This window comes from Arctopsyche grandis, chromosome 10 (genome assembly GCF_051622035.1).
Source record: "Arctopsyche grandis isolate Sample6627 chromosome 10, ASM5162203v2, whole genome shotgun sequence".
NCBI lineage: Eukaryota > Metazoa > Arthropoda > Insecta > Trichoptera > Hydropsychidae > Arctopsyche > Arctopsyche grandis.
This window is the reverse complement of record NC_135364.1, coordinates 6,869,177-6,895,279: the sequence shown is the minus strand read 5'-3', so window position 1 is coordinate 6,895,279 and position 26,103 is coordinate 6,869,177. Positions and strand designations below refer to the sequence as shown.

At 30.2% G+C, this 26,103-nt stretch overlaps 1 protein-coding gene across 2 annotated transcripts; it reads right to left on the bottom strand.

Moving 5' to 3' along the window:
- Nucleotides 1-14,097: 14,097 nt before the first annotated feature.
- LOC143917636 (cytochrome P450 4C1-like) lies at nucleotides 14,098-18,401 on the bottom strand. 2 transcript variants are annotated; one of them, XM_077439215.1, is made up of 10 exons: nucleotides 18,227-18,401; nucleotides 17,549-17,839; nucleotides 17,338-17,447; nucleotides 16,934-17,024; nucleotides 16,667-16,849; nucleotides 16,512-16,581; nucleotides 16,108-16,429; nucleotides 15,796-16,039; nucleotides 14,608-14,787; nucleotides 14,098-14,540 (listed from the first exon to the last, which is right to left on the bottom strand). In XM_077439215.1, the coding sequence occupies exons 2-10, from the start codon at nucleotides 17,715-17,717 to the stop codon at nucleotides 14,371-14,373; spliced, it is 1,539 nt and encodes a 512-aa protein (XP_077295341.1). In that variant the 5' UTR covers nucleotides 17,718-17,839; nucleotides 18,227-18,401; the 3' UTR covers nucleotides 14,098-14,370. The 2 variants fall into 2 exon arrangements, with proteins under 2 accessions (XP_077295341.1, XP_077295342.1); XM_077439216.1 differs by having other exon boundaries at nucleotides 14,099-14,540; nucleotides 17,549-17,726.
- Between the last annotated feature and the right edge of the window lie 7,702 nt (nucleotides 18,402-26,103).

Genomic DNA, 26,103 nt, shown 5'->3' with positions numbered 1-26,103 from the left:
GCATTTGGAATAATTAGTGAATATACATACATACATACATACATATTTAGGGCAAATTATTATAGGCATATCTGGTAGCAAAGACAAGAAAATAAAGAGACGTATGAAATTAGGATCGAGTGCATTTGGGTGACAATGCTACTTTGCTGAAGAAAAAGATCGATGTGTTTTCCCAGTGATGACGTATGGATTTGAAATTCTGGGCATTGAACACAAAATCCAATGCATTTCTAATGCATTTTCAGCATTGAACGCAAATTCCAGCCAATAAAAGGAGTTGTGGATAAGAAGCATGATGTATATAATGTATATAATAATATATGTATGTATATAATTTTTTTTGTAATGTCATTACGGTTTGCCCTTGAGAGAAACCTATGGAATTAAACTAATATGATAGATTTTAAATTTGAAATAGTGGTAACATCGTGGGTAAGATGGTTTTGCCAACTTGATGAGGAACCGTTACAACAGTGAAATCACATGATTTTGCAAACTTTGAAAGAAATCGATTGACTTGGAGTTATTAATAACCAAGTCTGACCAGGAGTACTGCATAAATACTCCGAATATATTCTTTTCAATCATGGTCAAACCACGGCTTTTACCCGGGACCTCTAGGTGGTTATCATTAACGTAACCACCAAGCAAACTATGTACATATATGTATATGTACACAGTGAAGAGAGAAAAGAGATTGAAACAGCAATATGCAGGTCACGTCGATAGAAGATTGGATAAAAGAAGTGTTAGGATGGTACCCGAGAGAATGTATACTTGTGAAAGGAAGGCCGCAGGAAAGATGGCTGGATGAAATCAGAAAAATGTGTGAGGATGAGAGTTGTACAAATGATGATGATGATTATGTAAATGGCATTGATCCATATAAAACTTTTATTGAAAACTTGTTGATTCATATTCAGCTTTCAGTTTTAATACACGAAATAATTTATTTACAACTTACATAAATTAATTAGGGTAAACCGGAAACAAATTGGATGTATGTAGATTTAAGTAATGGATTTGACCCAACGAAGGATTTTTTTTTTGAACAATATTAAAATATTTTTTCAAAATTAAATTTTAGAAAAAAACATTATGATGTTGAGGCTATTACTTATTTTTCTTTTTATATTATATTAAAAAGATTCGTGAATTTATGCATGTTAAAAAATTAATCATGAAAGCCAATTCGAATTTAATGAACTGAATATTTTATAAATTTAATAGTAATAATACGATTCGTCGTAAATTTTATTAATATAATTGAATAAAAAAAAAAGCCAAATTTTGTACCCGAATATTTGAAGAGCACATTATTATACAGAAAATATTTCAAATTACTTATAATGATGTGTTAAATATTTCTTCAATTCAAGTTCATGTCCAATGATATATAAATATACATGTACAAGCATTCTATAATTTAAGTGTATACTTAAATATAAATGAGGTATAAAACGTTTGTAACATTTTACTTATGTACTTCTCAATCTCAAGTCAACGCATTGAACAATAATAACTTATTGCATCCCGGCTCATATGTAAGCACATATAGCTCGAAACATGCACCCTGCATATATGTACATACATAAGTTGCATAATATGCACATTACAAATGAGCGACTTTTGCTCATTAGGGACTCTGGCATGGCACCTCTATTAATTTCGCACAGACTAACTGCACAGCTGAAGGAATCCGTGTAATGATATTTTCCATTTAGAATATGCACGACTATCTACCGTACGTCTGCCTCGTTTCGGCTATCCGTAATAAAAAAAAGCTTTCAATATTAAACAGAAAGAAAGAGCCTGGCGAAGGGAGATAACCGTGAAGCAAAGACATTTTTCCCCCGCATCTAAAATACGCTGTACGTTTTATCCCGTAAAAGTACGCGTAATAACACCGCGCCGTGTGTATGAATGTATGTACGTGAGAAGAGAATTTTTATTCATTTCGCAGTATTTGGGTCGGCTCACGTCATAAACATCGTAAATTAACATTTGACGTTGGTACACGGGAGCCAGGTGGGTGATGGAATGAGGGGTGCTTTGATGTGTATCTTCAAGCGCCTTTACAACTTAATCAAATTCATAAATTATCAATTCAAATTACGTTGTAGGTGCGCGTTAGCTAATTTTCGGGTGTGAATTTGTTCGCTCAAAAATAATAATATGACTGAGGTGAAATATTGTGTCTTGCTCAAATTCGAAGTCAAATTCTCTTAAGAGCTTGAATCGTTGAAATGGTGGAAATCAAATTGAAATTTTAAATTAATCAAATTAAACTGGAAAGGTTATTAGCGAAAGTACCTACAGCTTATAGTTTGCCACTTTTCTTTATTTCTCTTTGTAATTTTTTTTCAGCAAAACTATTGTATGGATTGAACTGATATTTAACACACGTATAGTAGACACATAATATACATATTCGGTAGTTAAGAAGAAGAACTAAAGAGACGTATGAAATTAGGATGGATTGCATTTGGACGAATGAATGTTGTTTTTAAATCAAAATTCCACTCTGTCTGAAGAAAAAGATCTTCGATCAATGAGTTTTACCAGTGATAAAGTATGGATGTGAACTTTGAAATTAAACGCCAAGATGCTACACAAAGTCCAATGCACTCAAAGAAGTATGGAAAGCTGTATGCTCGGTATAACGGGGAAAGAGACGAAGCGGAATACATGGGAGAGAAGTATGACAAAGGTAGTGAATAGAATAAATAGATTGAAATGGCAATGGGCGGGCCACGTGGCTAGAAGAATGGACGAAAAGTGGAAAAAATTAGTGCTAGAATGGTACACGAGAGAATGCAAAAGGGTAAAAGAAAGACCGCAGAGATGATGGGTAGAAGAAATTTAGAAAATGTATGGGGTGAGATAGATGAGAGTTGTGCAAAACGGAGACGAGTGAAAGTGTTTTGGAGAAGCCTTCATCAAGCAGTGGATGGTGAGTGACTATAAATGATGATGATAGTAGACTCAATAGAATTGTTTTTTTTTTTTTTTGATATATTTTTTTACATATATTACCTTTTTAATATTTTTCCAATTTAATAAAATAAAATTATAATCATTATAGCACTTACATATATCATGTTAAGAAAAAATACGTATCAATTTTGTTATCTCGGTAGTACTAATTTTTCCACTTAAGTCAAAATGTTAAAATGTTAATATCACGCGATTTCTCATTGAATATTTACGTCTCTCGGGTACATTCAAAAGAACGTATAAATTTTATATTACACATGAGTAACTTTTCCCTTTTTATTACTAATTTATTTAATGTTATCATTCGCTACAGTGACAGTAGCGGTAGTCCGGAATCAAGATATTTTTATTACATACATATATAGGTATATACATTTTTTAACCTTTTACTCGGGAAGACAGATAGATATTTTAAGCTTTTAATATAACAATACTATTTTATATACGAAAATCAAATACTACACTTGAACGAATAAATAATTCACATAAATGAATAAAAAAATATGCTATGCGACTTTTACCATGGTGCATAATACGTGTATAAATATGTATGTATACATATACTTGTACTTGATGCTATTAACTATTCATATTGATTTCCATTTTCGACTCAACTAAACGTAATTTGAAATTAAGGATAGTGTAGCATATGCTAAAAGGTTGGTTTGGTTTTCGAGGATTATCTCCAGGCTTAAGTTCTGTCGGCTAACAATGGAGACTCCAGAATGGACTTAGCGGTTGGTAACGGCACCCAGCCACTTCCCGCTAGAGTTCTTAGAACTGACAGCGCGAGACCCTGGGACTGCATATCTGGTACGTGACTATAACAATAGGTAAACAAACGTGTCGAAAATGATGCACTGAGCGACCTGCCTTTTATAAGCAGGTACTTAGGCCATACCAAGGCATTCTGGACGGAGCACTGGCAGTGCGTGGATCTCTATAATCACCCAATAAATGCTGTGAAGCAACTTTGGCCTTTTCTTGGGATCCTCCACCCACCCCTACGCAGCAATAGAAATACCTTGAAATCAGTAGTTTGAATCTGTCATTATCAATATTTATATGCGACCTCGTGACGTTTTGAATCTGATCTATGAATGATTTAATGTTATCAGAAGCCATAAATATTCAGCTATCGAACTTATAAATATTATCAAATTAAGCGTAAATAATAGCAATATGGTATATATAAGTTTATAAAAGTATATAAAAGTTTCAAATACGAGTATATACAATATTATTGATATTTCAAACCAGCAGCATAGCTCGAAAGTTAAGCTTCTGCTTACCGTCAAGAAGGTGCCGGGTTCTATCCTTGAATGAAAATGAATTTTTCAGAGTATGCTGTTGGTCAGACCTGGATTTGTGACTCCAGGTTGATCGTTTCCTATCAGAGTTTGCCAATTTTCTCTGATTTCATTGTTGAAACGGTTCCCGGAAAAAAAAAATTGGCTAAAAATCCTTCCTACCTACTATGTCACCACTATTTGAAATTTGATGGATGTACAATAAAAATTTATGTACAATTCATAGATGTCTCGTTAATTTGCGAGTTTTTTCAGTGTCTCGCAATTCAACGACTTATAATAAAAAAATGCTGCATTTGTATTTGTAATTGGCCAGGAAGGCGCTTCGGGATTTACCTGTAAGGCCTTCCTGGTATATATGTAAAATAAAAAAAATAAAATAAAAAATAAAATAAAAAAAAAATATAGAGCGTGATAGGCTAAAATAAAACTTTGCTTGTGAAGACTGTTTACTCCTTACCTATATTTCACTCGAATCACTGAGTTAAATCAACATAACTGTAAAGATAATAATATGAATCCGTATACAACACTTATAATTTACAAGATAAGCAAAAACTATTTTTATTTTTGTAAAGCCGTTACAGAAGGACAATTTTTCATAGTGGTAATTTATTTTTAAAACTTTTCGTACGATTATTTATTTCAATAAATTAAAAAAAAATATTATTTTTAAAATTGAAACGTCACAATATTCCAAAATAATTTATTTAAAAAAGTGACTCTCAACCGAGATCATACGATTAAAGAGATCGTGCGTGGACTATTAACCGAATTGATACTTTGTCAACGGACGTTAGGCCGACAGACACTTGGCCGAACATTAGCCGATTGAAAATTGTAATTGCTATAATGTATTTTAACTCAATGGTGGATGACGAATGGCTGTGAATGGCGATGATGATGATAAAAAAAGGAATAAATAAAATTAAAATATTGTTGCAGATTATTATTTCATTTAATTTAAATATAATGTAAAAAATAGTATAAAAATAAAAATAAAACAAAATTCAATTATGACGCACAATTCAATTAGGTGCAAATCGAAACCTCAGGCCATTCAAGACTAAACAAAGCGTTGCATGGGACAGCATCCTATACTTGTACTACAATTTATCTAGTACAGTTAGGGTAAAACATAAAACTGTCACCTAATTTAAGTTCATAAATATTTTTCTAAAATAAAATAGACGATTTATGTAAATAAACTGCCAAGTCTAGGCAACATTTTGAAAAAAAAATGAAAACCATATGAAAAATCGCGCTAATGTTCGATTTTATCGCTGATGATGCAGAGCGACCGGTTATTTAATTTGTTATACATACATACATGTGTACAGAACGGGTTATACGAGTCGGTTTTGGAAAACCGGGCGGCAAAAATTAAACCGGCGGTTTCTATTTCGACGAGTTAACGACGCCACGTAATGGCGGATAATTTGCGCGGTCGCGTAAATTTATTTGGCGCGTGTACGGGCTTTCGTTTGTTTCCGGTCGGTCTTCGAGCCGCTTCCGGTTTGACAAATGGCCTTCGTCGCTGACTCGGAAGTGCCATTTGTCAAGTCTTTGCACACCTGATATTTGCGCGCTTTTCCGAATGGCGATTTCAGATGAAGACCGACGCGCAACCGATTCTTATCGGTCTGGGGAAAATGCCCCCTGACTTTACAACTAATACTTTTATGTCTGGTGTGCAAATATCAATGGATTCAGTTTCGTTTGAAACTGTATTTTATTCTATTAAATAGACAAGGACAAAGAAAACATTCTAATAGAGTGACGGTGCACGATTTGTCTGGAAGCTTCTTTTCAGAGGTTAACTAAATAAATCTTAAAGCGATTCCAAAACATGACACGTCTGGAACATTTTTATAATCTATTCATAGAATCTAATCCGCATCAGTAAATTGTATGTAGTACATATGTACATATGTACATACATAGGTAACTATGACAGTTCAAAGGTAGACAATCTTAAATTATTAATATATACTTATGACAAACAGTAAAATCTACCTTCTCCTTTTTTATTCTGATAAATTGTACACTTTGTACTAATTATGTTTGTTAAATAAATCGACATTCCAAACTTCATCACCCACCATAAAAACCTACATGTTTTATATGAATGCTTTTAGAAATAATATAATATTTGTATTGGTTCGGATTGTTTTGCGGATAGTTTCAGAGTGGCAAGCTCCTAAGCTGAAGATATTTCGATTTTCACTTTTAATAGTTTGACAGTTTGGTTAAAGTCACACCATTCAACACCGTCTCCAATAAATCCTTCGTAATAAATCAAAATCGGCTTATAAAGTTAGTGAATAGACTGTCCTTAAAAATCAATATACATAGTTTAGCACGAGCTTACTAAGCCACTTTAATATGACTTGTGTTCAAGGGAATGTTGTCTTATTTATTAAACAAAATTGTTCTCTTTAGTTCCGTCTATATAGTACACAGAATTTTGTTTGGAATAAGTTAGGAGAGCTTTCAACCGATTAAACTTGTTCTGAAATTTCTAAGCCAGTAAATTTTACGTCCTGTGGCTAAAATTTAATGCTACATATCTGTTCCAAGCATATACATTGCACTTCTATAGTTTATATTATAATAATGTGTTGTGCCGTTTCTGCTATCGTTTCGTATAGTTTTCTAGCACTCACCACTTTTGTTTTTTGATTTATACTGAGGTTTCGATTGCGAAACACTTTCAAAACCTTTTGCTATCGTAAAAAATTATACGGACACTCGTGTCCACCAAATATACTCACGCGATAGATTAAAAACGAAATGAAAAACGTTTCGTCTGAATTAATGAATACTGATTGTACGGTATGAAAATTTGAAAGGGATTTGCGTTGCGGACAAACAAACCCGAAAAAACAACGCTAAAATTTCGCTTGAAATCGACGTTTCATTTATGGATAATATTTTAAACGACAACATGAAAATGTATTTTTATTTAATACATAGTCGATTTAACACATGTGACATTTTTTTAATTTACGATTTCACAAACATACTTTACTGTCACACAATATTGTGCTGTGTAAGTGCCGGCTAATATTGATTTAAAGTATATTTCAATGCAACATCTTTCATTTTCAATACTAAATAAATAAGTTGCATTGCAGTTGATCTTCCAATACTAAAATAAATAAGTTGCATCAATAAGTTAAACAGTAGGAGTAATCAATAATAATAATATAATATTAATAATAATCCTATTAATTTAATCCAATTTCGATAATAATGATAAAATTTTGCTTCGACTAAGTATATTAATTGTTACGTACAAAACTGATTTGAGGTTCATTGCACTAGATAAATTTTATCAGCGTGGTCTTGTGGTGAGTGTTGAATTCTTTCATGCATTATGTCACGGGTTCGATTCCCACTAGAGTCGTTGTTGGCCAGACCTTGGTTTGTCGAGGTCGATCGTTACTTATCAGAATTTGCCAATTTTTCTGATTTTCATTGAAATGGTTCCTGTAAAATTGGCTTTTCCTTCCCAATTTTCCGTTGCAAACCTTGAATTATTGTTATATCTCAGGTTTGCCTGATTTCTCACCATAGATGTATCTGTGGTTGTTTATTGAATGTGAAAATTCGTATTGCTACATGAAAAATGTCATTGAACGTATTTATATGATGTTTGTAATATCTGACCATAGATGTCAGTTGTTGTTTCGATTTACAACTGTATGTAATTGGCCAGGAAGGCGCATTGGGGTTTACCTAGGCCTTCCTGGTATAATATAAATAAAAATAAAATTTCATAGGGTACCACAATACAGCGCGAGAAACAATAGCGCCCCGACATAACCGCCCCGATATAACCGCGAGAGACAAAACCACGCTAGAATATATGAAAAAAATTAAATATTAATTTCAACGTACACATGTATGTATGTATTTATAAGGCGTTCCGATGCATTGCTTAACGTGGAAAGTACAAAAATACTACAAATTAAATCGAAATCGAAGTCTTAATCGATATTTTTTTTTTTTCATATATTCTGGCACTGTTTTATCATAATAATATTTGTAAATATTTATATTTGTATATTTGTAATTATACAAATATTATTATACATTTAATAATACTATTTGTAAATAGTAGTATAAATATTATTATTTAGACACATTCATATGTGCCTTAATATGTAAGTCGCGTATCCATAACAGCAGTAACCGACACGATCTTCATATATGTACATATATTCATATAATATAACCAGCGGCATAAATTAGTGGTTAGCATGTTATGCTTTCAAACCCGGTGGTCACGGGTTCAATGTCCATTTCCCTTGGATATGTGACTCCAGGTCAATCGTTTTCTATTAGTTTTCCAATTTATCTGATTTCATTGGAACGGTTCCAACAAATTCACATGACTTTTCGTGATACGCATATGAATATTTTCGCAAATTTCATACTGTGACAATGTTGACTAGATGATACAACGTAAGAAATATTGCGCCATGTCGTTGTACTCTGTGATATGTGTACATATATGTATATGTATGCATATCTATGCCAATTTTGCCTTGCACTCGTCCAAAACATTATATTTATTTATTTACATACAAATATACCAGGAAGGCTTAACAGGTAAACCCCAAATGCGCCTTCCTGGTCCACATAATTATTACATAGATACATGTAAATATAAACAATATCTGACATCTATGGTCAGATATTACAAACATCGTATTAATACGATAAATAACGATGAATAACTTTCATGTAACAATACGAATTTATATTCGATAAACAACCACAGAGACATCTATGGTGAGCAATATGGCGAAACCTAAGATATAACAATAACTAATGGTTCGCAATAGAAAATTGGGAAGGAAACGCCAATTTTACAGGAATCGTTTCAATGAAAATCAGAAAAATTGGCAAATTTTGATAAGAAACGATCGACCTTGACAAACCAAGGTCAAGCCAACAGCGAGACTTAGCGGGAATCGAACTCGTAACATCAAGTACGAAATAATTCAACATTCACCACTAGACCACGCTGCTGGTTAAGTATGAACGTGCCAAAAACGATTGGTGCTGTATAGTATGAATAGAATTTAGTATTATCCGTGCAATGCTGTGCTAAACCGACATGCAGTCTTATTCGTTACTTTTGTATGAAAATATTTTCAATATATATTTGATCATATTTTGAGCATTGCTTAAATTTCAAAATAATTTTAATGTGGAAATTTAAGCCATCAAACATTTTGTGATTGAACCCGTCATCGCTTCAAATTGACTTTTTTCCTTAACGAGCCATAGCCTCTACGTATTCCGAATTCGATTAAAAAGTAAATAAAACGAAAGTATGACGCGAATATTTTAATGCAAATAAAATAACCGAGGCGAAAATTCCTTCAAAGGACGTCTTGCGGCAAAAATGTCTCTATTTGAATTTCGTTAACGTTTATTTCCGGCTAGTGTCATCGACTCAATACATAAATTACCTATCCCGAGGAAATTACGTGTCGAAAAAGTTTTCATTTAGAATGCTTGCTGACTCCTTGACTTTCGATTATTTTACTCGGCGTCTACTTTTTTCCGCGTACCTGTCGTTAATTTTCGAGTGTTGCCAGAAGAACGCGAGCCGGTAAATATTTATTATTTCGACTTCATGATATAAAACGTGAAGGGTCGTTATGTAGATGGCCTGAAAGCTGTCAGTAAACAACTTTAGGCCAAAAATACAAAACAAATAATAAACGCCGACTTACAATGGCTGGCGTTCAACAATGACGCTTCAAATATTCGAAGCTCAAATAAATCGGAATGAAGATGAACCTTTAATTCCTTCCCATCAAATATTTATTCTCTACGCTAGATTATTCAAGCATATTTCCGACATTCCATAACGATAAACAAAAATTTCGATATTGCGAAAACGTTTTCAAATCGTTCAAAGCGAGAAGTTTGTAATTCGGTATAAATAATAGAGCGACTTTCATTTATTTCAAAAATAAAGCTTTTCTTTGTTTCTTGGTATGCCAAAGAGATGATAGAGACACAAAATATTTTACTTGTGTTTGTATTTTATTGAAATTTACTATATAATCTATGGGCTATTTAATTTTGATCACAAAATCATCATTAATCTTTATAAACGATCTACAAATGTTATTCTAATAGCTTTGTGTATATTGCATGTACACACACAAACACACACATTTTTTCTAGATCATGAAAACATGATCAGTGATCGGTTTTGTGTTCGAATCAGTCAAAATCTCGAGTTCGAATTTTCGTATGATCACAAAACATCATCTATGTACCGTTAATATGTACATACATAGATAAAGTAAATATGTAAGATAACATTTTTTCTTTCGTATAATGTTTTATAAATTTTTAATTAATTTAAAATAAACGATTAAAGTACTTACGAGACCTGATGGTGGCATGTTTTCGGTTGGAATTATACCCAAAGCAAGGCAATAAAAAATAGATGTAAAAATAAGTAAACCAAAAAACAAAATCAACTTAGGACTGGACATGGTGATAGTTTCATATATACAACTATAAGGATTGTAAATAGGTTTTTGAGCTCTTTTTCCTATAATGCTTTAGATTAACATTAGAATAATATAATACTGTGATTACTAACCAAATTAAATTAAATTGTATAATAGAAAATGATCAGTAGATCAGTAGCTATTAAAATAGATATAAGATGTATTGTGAACATAATTTCGTAATAATAAAAAGCATTTAAAAATAAAAATATATACAACTGAAAATGAAAATTTGTTGTGCGTACATAAGTATGTAATATCTAATGATTATACTATAATTTTAAATTAAAACTAAATCATCATTAAATATTATAAGAGATATATTATGCGGATTTTCGTATTTTATTGGAATCCATTTAATTTTTGGTCACAAAACCACCATTTACAATAATCAACGATCTACAATTTCAAATACATTCGAATGAACATTCATTATTGTATTACACATTTATATTTAAAAATAGATTTTACATAATATATAACATATAATTTTATTTTAATTCGAGTATCAATTCCTTGCCGAAGCCATCTGTCGAAATCAATGGGCAAAACACGAGTACATTAGCACGAGTGTTATTTAACTTAACAAACAAACCATAGCATGCCACTGGTATGTATGCACCGTTTATTAAGAAAAAATAATAAAAGATTCAAATATTAAGTTTTTCAAAACCTTAACGCATATTTTAGATTATTTTTTTTCAATTTTTTACAATAAAATAGTGATGTCCCCAATCTAAAAAATATTTGATATGAAATAATTCTAATTTTATTTATTATGCAGTCCCATAGTTCATACCCGAGGATCGTGACTAAAATGACGTTTTCTGTGTTTTATATCATTTATATATTTTGATTTAATTTCATCATTATCATCTAAAAAATTTTTAAAAATATTTTTAGCCCTAATTAAACTTAAACGCAATTATTTTCAATACCTACATATGCAGTACACATGTTTGTATGTGTACTGCATACTAAAAATTAAAATGGAGCAATGATAACTTTTATGAGTCACCCTAAAATTATTGCATTGAATTTTCTCAAGCTGTTTTCAAATTCCAAAATTTGCTGTTTGCGATGTACTTCCGATGCTTTTTCGTAGATACGTTTTCAATTTAAATTTGAAAAAATACCAGTTACCACATTAAATATACAAAATTAACGACTGGCTTAGAAATTCGATCACAACATGAATAAATATACCAATGCTGAAATAGTGATTTCGAGAACATTATTTGTTTATGAGTCGAACATTAATTCAATTACAAAGTTCAAATCCCATATACATATATGTATATGATAAATCGAATAAGCATTTCAGTTAATTATTCAACACTTTCCTATCCCACGTTATGTTAATATAAATAGAAACCGATCATTTGAAATGCAACAAAAAAAAAACAAAATTCCATAATTTCGAAACTGATTTGTATCGCTTGAAATTTGTGTATATATACGTAAATTTGAAACCATTCATTGTTAGATCGTAGTGGTCGTTTGGCACGTATAGAACAGTGATTTACAAATAGAAAGAGTTGTATAATTAAACTGCAAAGTACACAGTGAAAAGTGAACGTATGCTGAAAATCCAAAGAGTATCCGAAAATACAAGTGCTATTAAATTAAAACAATTATAAAGAGAAGTGTAACACGGCTATATTTGTGTTCAATTATACAAATTAATATCATTAGGAAAATGTCAGGAGTCCATTGTATTCATTTTGGTAATCGAGCTCACATTTTGCGATCTAACCAATCAAATGTGACTTAGCAACATATCATAATTAAACTAGTGATATGGGTAATATTTTATTTGAAATACCCATAAAAGTGATTCCACATGAGTTCGAGCTTGGCATTGAAAATGCATTTCGGCTGAGTTTCATAAAATCTGCGAGCTTCTCAAGAATGCTTTCAGTAAACAAAACTATAAAGAAATGCAATAAAAAAAACCTATTTAATACATTTTTTTGTATTAAATACGTTTATTAATCATTTGTTGTACAGCTGATTTCTGTGATAACTATTTTTTTATTTTCAAATGTATGCATGTGATAAATATATAATACATACAATATTTAGTCTAGAAAATTGTGATATATAATAAATTTAAGTTCTCTATTATTTATAATAATTTATATTAAAACGTCAGTCATTATATTAAGGGTTACATTTATTAAATGATATTCTAAATATCCTTTTAAACTAAATACATACATATAACTAATCTAATATATTCAGTGTAAATATCAGACGAATTAGTCTTAAATATACGTATAAAATATAATAAGTTACTATTATTGAATAAGAAGATTAATTAATATATGTGCATACGTGCAGATTTTAAAATTTTATTTCAATAAACATTGTTATAAATATATAATATATATATATATATATATATATATATATATATATATATATATATATATATATATATATATATATATATATATATATATATATTTATATTTAAAAAATAGTAAAAGCGAAATTAAAATTTAGTACACAAAATATCGAGAAAATAAATATATCCATCAAATTTGTCAACACATTTTCCAATTATTTAGTAAATTGTATGCACAACGTTAATTTAAATGCATTTGTAACTATTTTAAATACATTTCTGATAATATGGCAAGCACTTAATTTCTCATTAAGATTATTTTCTATTAATATTGTTTATCTCAACTTTCTGGTTTTCCAAATACGTGTTGATTCTAGTCAACATTAAATTTCAATTTGTGAATTTCTATTATATTATGTTTATTGAATTTTATTATACATATATATTATAATGCCGATGATTGTTCAAATTTAATGCCAAATATATAATTATGCAAATGTACTATGTATACATAATTTTCTCAATAAAGAACCTGATAGTTACATCAGAATTATACTGATTAATTTGATTTTAAATGACTTAAATACAGTTAAGGATATGGTTTACGATACGATATTTGGTAAATGATAAATATTGCATTATTCTTTGGGAAATTATTATATAGCAATGTATTGCTTGAATTAGTAGTGTGCATGTCATGTCAATATCATGATTTAAAAGTGGGAAAATCGCTTTACGATAATCCCTTTTCGCTATGCCAAATCCTTTATACTCAACCATTTGGTGTTGACCGGAGCGTTATTTACGACCATATATAAGCACATAAATACTGCTTAAGCCCATTTTTAATATTATACATATACATATACAGGGGGAAATAAATTCGCGTAATTCGTACAAGTGTCACTAAAAACTGTTCTAGAAATTTATTGTATATTTTGCAAACAAAATTCAGACCACACATTTATATTTATAGGTACATACATGTACAAAACATAGATCGAAACAACCCTTTGAGGCTCAAACGACGAAAAGTATAATTACTGAACCAGTTTGAAACGTACCGTTCCAATTGTTCGAGATTTAATTAACTTACTGCATAAATATGGTAACATTTGATTAAAACTAATTTAAAAACAATTGAGTACATATTATATTATTTGGATTACTTTGGATATTTTCGGTCGTTTAATCGCATTTTAAGGCCGTTTTTAGATTTCAAGATCAACTCGGCTGCTAATTGCGGTTTGAAGTCGGGACCGGCACTAGACAGTTCGAAATTTCTCAATACTCTCGAAAGCGTCGACTTCATCTCAAGCACTGCAAACTTTTGTCCTAAAACACACAATATACGGATCAATCCTTATAGAAACAAATCTTGAAAAAAAAATTATACACATACCTATGCAATTTCGAGGTCCGGCACTGAACGGTACATACAAATACGGATGGTTCTTTTGAACATTATCGGGCAAGAATCGATCCGGATCGAATTTCATCGGATTTGGGTAATATTTTGGATTTCTACTCGTCAAATATGGCTGCACTGTCACGAAAGTACCAGCTGGCATTATTTTTCCATCTGTAATATGATTTTAATAATTTTTAATACATATAAAGTTTTTAAATTCACCACTATACATATGTACAAGATGGGACGAAAACAATTAACCGATAAGAATCTTGAAAATGTATACTTTAATTGAAAAGTAAATATTCAGTGGCTAACTAGCACCAAACTGCCTAATATAGCATTACACTACAAATTTATATTTTGAAGATAATGTCACAGGTGAGCTCAATGCTTTGTTGATTATCACTTTCCTTAGCATAGTCTATAAACATTATATGTACACTAAGCAACATCCCCGAAACAAAGCATTCCTATTTTTACGTGGAATTTTGTACGGTATCCATCCAGCTATTTACCAAGCTAAGAAATCCGATAAAGACCAAAGATTGTTTAAGAAGAATGATGGATTTTTATTAGCTTCACTCTGTTAGTTCCATGTAATTGCTGCCCGTCAAAAAATTGTGGTCTGGTTTTGAACTACTTTCACTCTTTAGATTTTTTCAATACCTTCCGAAATAAGGGGAGGGGGGGGGCTATCTAGCATTGAAGTAAACTAATGTCTCTATGATATGAAGCTAGAGGAGTTTAATCATTAACGAACTCATTAAAAATTAGATTAAAATCTTGTGTCAGATTGAAGTGATGACCAAAGATCGGCGGACAAGTTCCTTTTGCCCACAAAAAAACAAGCCGAAACAATTTTTAGACAATCCATGACCTGATGACCTCTCTTTATTAAGAAGCTGGAGGACCGTTTCGTTCCTCACATGTTCACATTTAACATCCTTCGGAAACACCACATTTCATTATCCTGTTCAGGCTTGCCATTAACAGCGTCCACGTTTTTATATTGTCCAAACTATATTATCAATATCTATTTACTTTTCAATAAATTAATAATCAATACATATTTACTTTTTAAATAAATTGTATAATTTTAATTTACATATTATCTTCTGTGCAATTATTTCAAACCCAGTCTGTACAAAAAAGAAGCGAAATTTTAAATCAATTCACCTGGCATTGGTAAGTCTTCTTTCAATTTCCGACCATAGAAGGGTACTGAAGGATATATCCTTTGCGTCTCTTTGATTACTCTGTCTAAGTATTTCATATCTTGCAGATCTCTGTACGTCGCTTGCCGTTTGAAATCACCACCGAACAGTGCTAATTGTTCCTCAAAAGCCAACTCCTGTTCTGCGGGATTATTCGCTAGAAGGAACAGTGCGAAACTCAAACCTGAACTAGTCGTATCGTGTCCCTAAAAATGGCAAACAAAAAATATAAACATGCATTAAATGAATACTTAAATTGTGTTAAAAATCTTACTTCGAACATGAACGTATCGACTTCTTCTCTGATGACTTCATCTGACAGTGGTTCACCTTCAGCAGTTTTGCTCAATAAGAGCAGATCCAGAAATGCAACCTTCTTGCGACCACTAAAAGCGTCCTCGTTAACTTTTTCCTTTGAACTTTCGTCGGCAGCTTGAGCTCTGAGAGTCAGCTTCCTCGACTGTATCACCTGGTTGGTCGTTTCGTGTAACACTTTCAAACATTTCTGCTCGTCGCGATAATCTTGTGACAGCATATACAACCAGTCGTTGCGTTTCCAGGTCGAATATGTTCTGAGATGGACGATCTCGCTTATCCTTCGTATAAAAATGAGTTATGAGTTATTTGTATCATGAAAATTCAAAACAAGCTGTTCAAAAACGATTATTATAAAATTACCTGTAGATGGCCTTCACGTATTCGGATTCGGAGTTGTTTTGCGCGTTCATGTTCGTTCCCATCGCAGACTCTGACCATTTTTAAAAAAAGATTAACAAAACGATATATGTATAGCCATGCGGTTTCAAATTACATAGTTGTGCATTTAAATTTACCACTTATGATATCCAATGCGCACAACGTAACGTAGGGATACACATCAAAGACTTTTCCTTTATTCTCGGCGAGCTTTTCTATGAAAATTTTGCCTTTGTCATTGAAAACGTTCACAAACTGTTCCAAAATTTTGAAGTGAAAAGTTGGAGTTATAATTTTTCTTTGTCTCCTCCATTTATTGCCTACGTTGAGTAATTAATAAACAGTTAAAAATTTCTTCCATGAAAACTTATATGTTGTTCAACAATATGATATGATATTACTACCTTTAGATAAAAGTAATCCGTCACCCAACCATGCACTTAAAAATTTGTAATCATCCATTTTTTCGATTTCCTTATTACTGCCTAGTAATAACTAAAAAGGAAACGAAAGTTTATTTTGACACAATAGTGCTAACGATGTTGTGTACATATTTTGGAAAAAGAATAGTTAAACTTATATGTAGATTGCTATTTGAATAAGTATCATTGTTTATGAAAATATTTCATGTTTCTATTAATAAAACGTACATATCGAAAAAAATCAGGATTGATATATATTTTTTCTGTTTGCAAATCATTAATGAATTTACAGACGAATATTATATTACATATGTACTTGAATGTTATTCTGGGATAGATTTTGAAAATATTAAATCGATATTATTTTAATATAATTAACACACTACCTCAACAATTTCTGGATCACTTATTCCCGTGAAGACAGCATTTCCAACAATAATCCTATACGTGCTTCTTCCATTCCTTTCCCACATTTTTGTTATAGTTTCGAGTATTTCTATAAATAAAATCATAAATCACCAAATGAATAGTAAGATAAGCTATCGTTGCCGATACGATTTACAAATCACGTAATAATGTATTTAAAATTATGCTCACCGACAGAATTTCCCGTAAACCACTGAGCGTTTCCTATTATTGGATACAGATCGTCGCCTCTGAACTCGTAGATTAATTTCCAAAACCTTTTATTTTTTATATGAATATGAATAGCATATCCAGCGATGATGGTAATTATCGAAAGAATCACGTAAATAGTGTCCTCCATGGCTTAAAACTGAAGGAACAATTTATAAACAAGCACAAAACTACACTTTCCTCGGAGACTACACTACGTTGTGATGTTCGATACACAACACTGCGGACTTTATTCTATATTCGCTTTTAACACTGAAATGACCTAACATCTTATCATATGTAAACAACATAAAAATAAACGATCATTTAATATGGAGTTCTCAAACTATTTTCAATTAATTGCAATATTGTATTTATTTTATTAAAAAAAAAGATTTTTTTAAATTAAATGACATGAAATGTATATCCAGTATAATCTTGACATTCAATCAACGGTTTGAACTTTTCAATTGGCAATTAAGAATGATACAATAACCAGACATCAGAAATAAGACCTTGAAACGAACTTCAAAATAGTCTAATACATAATAGTGCTTACGGGTTCTCAAAATGTAAATAAAAATATTCACGTAGTTACATTATAATTAAGGTTAGCATGATTTTTCATTTTTTGTTATCTTAGTTCTCATTATTATTTACCTTAGTTTATATCATTCTCTTCTTGAGATTGTTAATTTTATTCGACGGCAGCGGATGATAAGAGAGTAAACACGAGTTATCTATTTTTTTTATATTTTATCAAATTTTAAACACTTCAGACAGTGCGAAAATATAAATCTAAGTGTTGGCCGTGTCTCTGTGCGAATCGTACTGCATTTAAATTTTTCTCAGTTGTGTTTATATAAACGATACTTGCGAAATTTTAGATTTAAATGTGTAATTTACAGACAATTGCCAAATATCACGGACAAACAATTTGGAATATCTATTATATCTATTTTGTGGAATATTTTAAAATAGCATATGACAACTGGTAAAACATGCATCGTTATGCGAATTGATTATCTCCACAACGGTGGCGATTTCGATTAAATAGTCATTTATTACATTTTTGATTTTTAAATGATTTTTAAATGCTTTTTATTATTACGAAATTATGTTCACAATACATCTTATATCTATTTTAATAGCTACTGATCTACTGATCATTTTCTATTTTACAATTTAATTTTATTTGGTTAGTAATCACAGTATTATATTATTCTAATGTTAATCTAAAGTATAATAGGAATTATCTCGCACATAAAACTCCGTGAAGAGATATACTTTTAGCCGTGAAATGTCAGATTTGACATATTTGGCCATAAAACAATATATATCGTGTATATCCCTACAAGAAGCTACACGCCAAATTTGAAATTTATATAAACATATGAGAGATTAAACTATAAATATTTATATATTATAGATAACGAGAACCAATAGAGCAAATTTCATAAAATATAGAGTGAATTATAGACGTTTATGGCGTGTCATGGCGAACAGTTTACGCCTTGTTAAGCGTCAAGAAGGTCTACGTGCCCTGTTTTTAAAACGCCTTGAATACGATATTTTATCTCCAACGTAATGGCAGACGATACATTAACGTGTATTGATGACCAAAATGAGCAATATGGCAAAGTATGAAAACGATCAGATAAGAGATAAAAATGACCACTGACACGAAAGCCATGTGAAACGTAAAGAAGGTAAGTAATAAGTAAAAAGAGCTCAAAAACCTATTTAAAATCCTTATAAATGTTCATAATACATCTAATACATAATATTAATTAAAGACTCTCTAAAGTCGATGACCTAAAGCAGATTGTGTTTAGGTAATCTGTGTAGTACATTTTTGATCATAAAGTGACATATCTAATATAGTGTTTGAAGAATGTCAAAAATAAAAAAAAACTTGTAAATTTTTAATTTTTTTATTAACGTTAATATAATACTTAAATCTATATATACTATTACCGACTTCAGTATTTCATTATACATAAAAATTTCCAAATGTTTTCATAAAATTGTATACAATATATGGGATTAAATTATCAAACTATTTTTTATATGAAATATAAAATACAATAAAAAACAAAATAAAAAGGTACACATATGACTTAATCTATTGCTTATAATTTTCTATAAAATATATAAATATTAAAATTTTTGCTTATATTTAAATAAAAAAAAATGATCATTGAAATAGGTTACATAAAAAATCGTTATAAAATACATTATATAAAAAACATAATTATTAAATTTGACATCCATTTAGTGTAATAATTACCAGAAAAATATATTTTTCTCAAATTACATAATATAACAATTGAGTATTACATTATTATTTGAAATAAACATATTTTAAACAACTGTAAAATATTTTAATCAACTGTGTTGAATAGGCTTGATTATCTTATTTCACATAGATATATGCATCACATAAAAGTAAAAAAAATATCTTAATATTTTAACCATTAGAATCAAATCTAAAAATAAAACTTATTATTTACTATGATATACGAATCTACTGAAATTACAAATACGACATATACAATACATCACCGAAGTGGAGCATCTATAAAATCAGCAGGAAAATAACCTATTTTTGGACGACTTCCTGATTTCAAATAATGTACAACAATTAAATCTAACATTCAAAAAAATTCCAGGTGAAAAAAATTGAGCCAAAATATCGACGATGAAAGGTAGCTGCTTCTGTATAATTTTTTCTGATATATTTTCCTGTATCTAAAAATGAAGATTTAAAATCAATTACATAAATTTTAACATTAGCGTATAGAATGATTATTGCATTTATCAAATTAAATAAATTCTACCTGAATGCAAATGTTCCAAGTTGAATTAAGTGAAGAGGATTTAAATAGAGAAATTTTCTGTTTGAATTTTATAAAATGATTTTTTCTTTGTGACTCCATTAGTCGATGCTTTAATTCTCAATGTCTTTCAGCTGAATCCGCTTTGATTGGTTTTTTTTTATTATTTTTTGCAATTCACCTCTCCTCACTGCCAAAAGACAATATGTTAATTCTTTAATAATATATTTAAATAGACGTATACTTACAATTAAATATTTACTATATAAACTACAAGAATAAGTTTTTCTTAAAGATTCTACCTACATTTGTACTCACCTATAATAAAGGCAACAGGTGGAAATGGCAGAGCAGTCTTTTATCTGTTGAAAATAATCACAAAATTGTTATTAAATTTTTAAAGAAAGAAAAACTTTTTGTAACAAATATTATTGTATACCTGCACCCATAACTTTGTTGTAATTATTATAGTCAGCAAATGTGAATCATTTATGACTTAAAACTATCATTTTTTGAACTATCTCAAGCTCCAGAACATGTTCACGTATATGTGAACAATGATTAAAAATATACATTTTTTAACAAAAAAGGTTGTTTCGCTAGCTATTATGAAATGAACATGGCGAGTGACATATTTACATACAAAAAATTAAAATAACATGAATTCTAACATAATATGTACAGCGACTATATAACTTCAGTTCTAATATAGGTTAATAAAAAATATTGAAACATCATATATGCATATATGATTAAAGCGAGTAAAAATAAAATTAAAATATAGCGCCACATTGTAACCAAATATAAAACTAAGCAATAAACAATACAACAAATGTCAAATCAAATATAAATGTCAAAATAAAATAATCTGATAAACAACTAAACAATATATTCTAAAATAATTCCTTAATAACTAAATGAGCTATCCACTGTCTGAAAAGGAAACGTATGAAATTATAATTTAATATATTTATTTTATATTTTAGTATTATTACAATGGATAGTTGACTTACCTATCTGCAGGATTAGACAATGAATAACTGAATAATTGTTGCCAAACTTCGATTTATATGCAATTAAAGTACATATGTTAGATAAGATTGATAAGGTGTCGCCAATGATTTATTAAATCAGTATATATAATATCTAATAACAAATTTTAATTAGAATTTATTAAAAAGCAATACTAGCTAAAGAAAATAAAATTTTATTTGTCTCATAAAACATTACCTTTTAATTGACATTTTAATTGATTCGAATGTAAAGATTAATTGGGAGAAAGCTCTTAAACCTGAAAAAGTAATGAATTGCTCTAAGGAAATGAAAGATGTGCAGAATTTAAACGATTTCACTTGTAATTACTATATAAAACGACGATGGTTTGCAGCACCTGAGCTTCAATAAGATTATTGTTACCGAATAACTTGAAACAATAAAATAATACATAATATGCATATATTTAATATTTATAAATTTGACAATGAATTCCCGTGTAAAATCTAAAAACAAAAATGAGTCTTTTTGCGAAGCCGATTTTGTCGTCGTAGTAGAGATCGACTTCTCCCGAGGGATTACACTTGTCACGCTAGATTGGACTTATCTCCTTTTTTATTCCGCTTGTAGTACATGTCGATAAAAACTCAAATTGATGAGTAATGACCAGCCGAAGGGTGAAATTTGAATTCTGAATCTTGGCCAAGGAAAATCCGACGGGCCGGAAAAGGGCTGAACGGTCATCCGGGCAGCGCAATCAATTCACCCTTAGGGAATCCCTCACTTCAGCGCGCTTGTAAATTATTATTTTCAGCGATATTTCATCTTGTATACGTGGGTGAACCTTTGTGTCACGAAAGTAGAACAATCAGCTGTGGCGTTTTCCAAATATGTACATATGTATGTATGGCGTGTGAACGGCTCGTCACTCCGTTTAATATATCTTAACTTTGCGAAGATCTTAAAAACATCTTTATGAAAATACACATCCCGAGATATTTTAAATACAATTTAATTTCATTATTTAGAGAGTAATTTCCAACTATGTAAAGTTACATATGTGGAATGAAAAAAAAAATTATTTGAATTATATAAATAAACATTATTTATCAACGCTACAGCCCTATACGTTCATTTTGTAATTTATCTTTGTCAAAACTAATAATGTTCAACCTTCAAGGCAACCTTACATGAATTTACGAAACCAGCAGCGTGGACTAGTAGTAAGCATATATGTATGTATAAGTGAAAATAGTGGTCACGGGTTCGAGTCCCACTAGTTGCTGCTAGCCAGACCTTGGTTTATGATTCCAGGTCGATCGATTCCTATCAGAATTTGCCAATTTATTCTGGTTGACATCGAAACGGTTCAAAAAAATTGGTACTGAGTATTCAGCATCTCGAATTTCGCTGAATCGTAAAAAAATGCTAGAAATTTGTCCATAAATGTCTCGCAAATTTTGGAGTTTTTCAGGATCTCGAAGTTTGACGATTTATATTTAAAAAAATGATCCGAAAATGTAAATTTATCAAAAATGTATTCACATATGTACATATGTATGTTGCTATTTTATAATTATTCTATGAATTGTATATCGATGTTTGTAATCGGCAAGGAAGGGGCATTGGGGTTTACCTGTTAGGCCTTTTAGGTATATATGTGTATATTTTTTAACAAATTCAACAAGAACAACTTATAAGTATAACCAACATAAAAATGAATTTTAATTAAATGTATATATAATACATTTCTACAAAAAGTGTATGTCAGTTGATGAAAAATTTGTCGAATTAAGATATAAGCATTTCACATTGAATGACATTATCATTGTTAGCACTAAATAATAAATAAAAGTAGCTGATATAACTATACTATGTATTACGGATGCTCGTCAGAGAAATGGCATACCTACAACAATAAACATTCCAACAAAGTTGAATGCAAAATAGCAACAAAAAGTATTTTTCTACGTAGTTAATTAAAAAAATCTGCTTTAAGTGCTAAAATAATAGCATATATGAAAGGCTATTATTTTAGCACTTTTTTTAAAATGTCACTTGTACCAGTCTGATTTTCAGCCCGTCATTTTACTTACTTTCCGTAACTTAGTTGAAATTATACAAATTTTGACATACATAGGTACTTCTCACATTAAGGTCCAGAAATATATTCATAATTCTCAAAAATAGATGAATATGTACATACATACATATATACATATGTATAATATATACATAGGTAAATAGTGATGAAGTATACAACTAAGGTAATTAGATAATTTGTTTATTATTGTAATATCACGTAATTAATAATACAAATCATTAAAAACATACCGATATTCTGGTAAACTATATAAACATTTAAATTTCAAAGTATTCAAAAAAATAATATTATAAAAGAAATATTTCCAATAAAAACAATACATCTAACATCGATATCACATACTAATGTATCACATAATATGTATTGGTTATTTAAAAAAATTATAAACGTATAAAATTTAGGTACGTGGCATCAAATATTTATAAAATAAAATTCAACGAGAAATATTTTTTAATAATAACTTTATAATTTATTTTAATAAATATTGTAGCGTGGCTCTTCATATGTATTTAGGCTCAATTTTAAAATGCGTTATTTATTTGCAAATTATGAATCTGTGGAATTCACTACCGTGCAAATTAATAATATCAATAGCAAACTCATCTTATGCAATACATATGTACATATGTATGTATCGTACATTGTACATTTGTATTTTTATTTCATTTGAACATGTACACTTGCCTTTAAAGATTGCTCCAAAATGACGAGTGTACTAACACATATACAATACAATAATACAAGCATTTTATACAATGCGAATTCATACAAACATCATCCACAGTAATATATGTATGTGGAAAAACTTTTGCAGCATTTTATTATAAAAATTTGGCGAACCTCAAGACGCTGAATAACTTAAGATTTGCAAGAGAGATTGGAAAGGAGATGCCAATTTACAGGACCGTTTCAATGAAAATCAGAAAAATTGGCAAACGCTGATAGGCAACGATTGACCTGCAGTCACAAACAAAGGTCTGGCCAACAGCTACTAGTGGGAATCGAACGGTGACAACTCTGCTTGAAAGTATAATATGCTAACCACTATTCCACGCTGCAGGTTCATATATTATCATAAAGCTTCAATGCACATAGATTATTTAGTAGAGAATGTGCAACGTCACAAATATGTATAATATGATAGTGCATGCAATTTGCAACAAATTTTGTTTGCCGAAAATTATGTTACGAGTAAAAACAATTTGAGAATTGTTGACGGAGTGAATTCCCTAAGCTACCCGGTTTCAGCCCTCTCATAATTGATAATATTGTATGCTCAGTTCGTCATGGTGGTCCTGAAATTACATTGTGTCGTTTTGTCTCATAGAGATTCATGGTGCACTCTGCCGCCTCGCCAAAACTTAATATTAATCTTTGCACATGCGCAGAATCCTCTCCGAAGTATTAACAAACTTTACCCGGCCACTTCTTTGTTCAATTTCAAAATTTCAAATTCAAAATATTTAGAACAGGGCCAGTAATGAAGTTATGAAGCTCCCACGGTTTGTTTTCGACACACAATGCCAAGCAAATTTTGTTTTAATTCACTAGAGAGGCATTGTTGGGCTCTCCTTAATGGCGCATTACATACAATATGCAATTATATGATAATTTACAATGCAAATCGATTATTTTTATACATTGTCTGCATCAACGACATAAACCATTTTTTTTAAATGATTATATGTTATTGCATATATTCAGTAATTAATATATAGGTACATATGTATTATGTTGTATACAATACAAGGTCAAATATTTTTAATGTAGCTTGTCTATTCGTGAGGATACGTATTAATAAAATTATCACTTTTAAATCTGAGGTATCTTACATGGAAATAATACATACATACAAAGGTACATATTATATGTATTTATATATATCGTCGAACAGAGCAAGATTGACGATTTGTGACAATAATAATGAGCAACAAAAAAACATCACTCACGAGCGATGAACACACCCTAGAAATTTTATATTGTAATTTGAATCGGTACGTTCAGATAAAATAAAAATAAATGTTGAGATGTAAAACCAACCCTTGCAAACGTAGTAAAATATATATTTGGTCCAATAAATTCATGATATTTCGAGAAAGAAAATTTCTAGATAATTAATGTACGTATTTTAAAGCAACAAAAAATCAGAATCAATAGAAAAAAACATTAAACTATTGAATCAAATACTCACTTTTGGTATAGCAATACTAGATTTTGAGTTAACCACTTAATCGCCACGCGCTTGTAGAAACCGATTCAATTATTTTATTATGATATATGTGTTGAGTGCCAACCCTTGACACTACCTCTTGAATACATCACAAACTAATAAAAAATATTTACTTTTTCAATTTCATTACTATCACACGATATATTTAGATGTCAATGTGAAGAAACCTAGCTTAATTTCGAGTCATAGCCTTAAATACGAAGGAGCACGCACCGGTGCGCTTATGGTGGTGAAGTGATTAAAGACTACAAAAGCCAAAAATCTGTAAAAATTGCGCATTTTTTTTAAACGATCATATCTCATAAACAAGAAGAAATTAACTAAAGTCATTTTCATATTTGAATTTAGTGGGTCAAACTTGATTAATCTTCGA

What these genes read in the sequence shown, in the direction of transcription:
- LOC143917636 (XM_077439215.1), bottom strand. Translation starts at nt 17,717, where the DNA reads ATGGAGGACACTATTTACGTGATTCTTTCGATAATTACCATCATCGCT. An exon ending in CGGATTACTTTTATCTAAAG is followed by an intron (nt 16,850 to 16,933) that starts GTAGTAATATCA and finishes TACTCAACGTAG; the next exon opens with GCAATAAATGGAGGAGACAA. An exon ending in AGAAGACTTACCAATGCCAG is followed by an intron (nt 14,788 to 15,795) that starts GTGAATTGATTT and finishes ATCATATTACAG; the next exon opens with ATGGAAAAATAATGCCAGCT.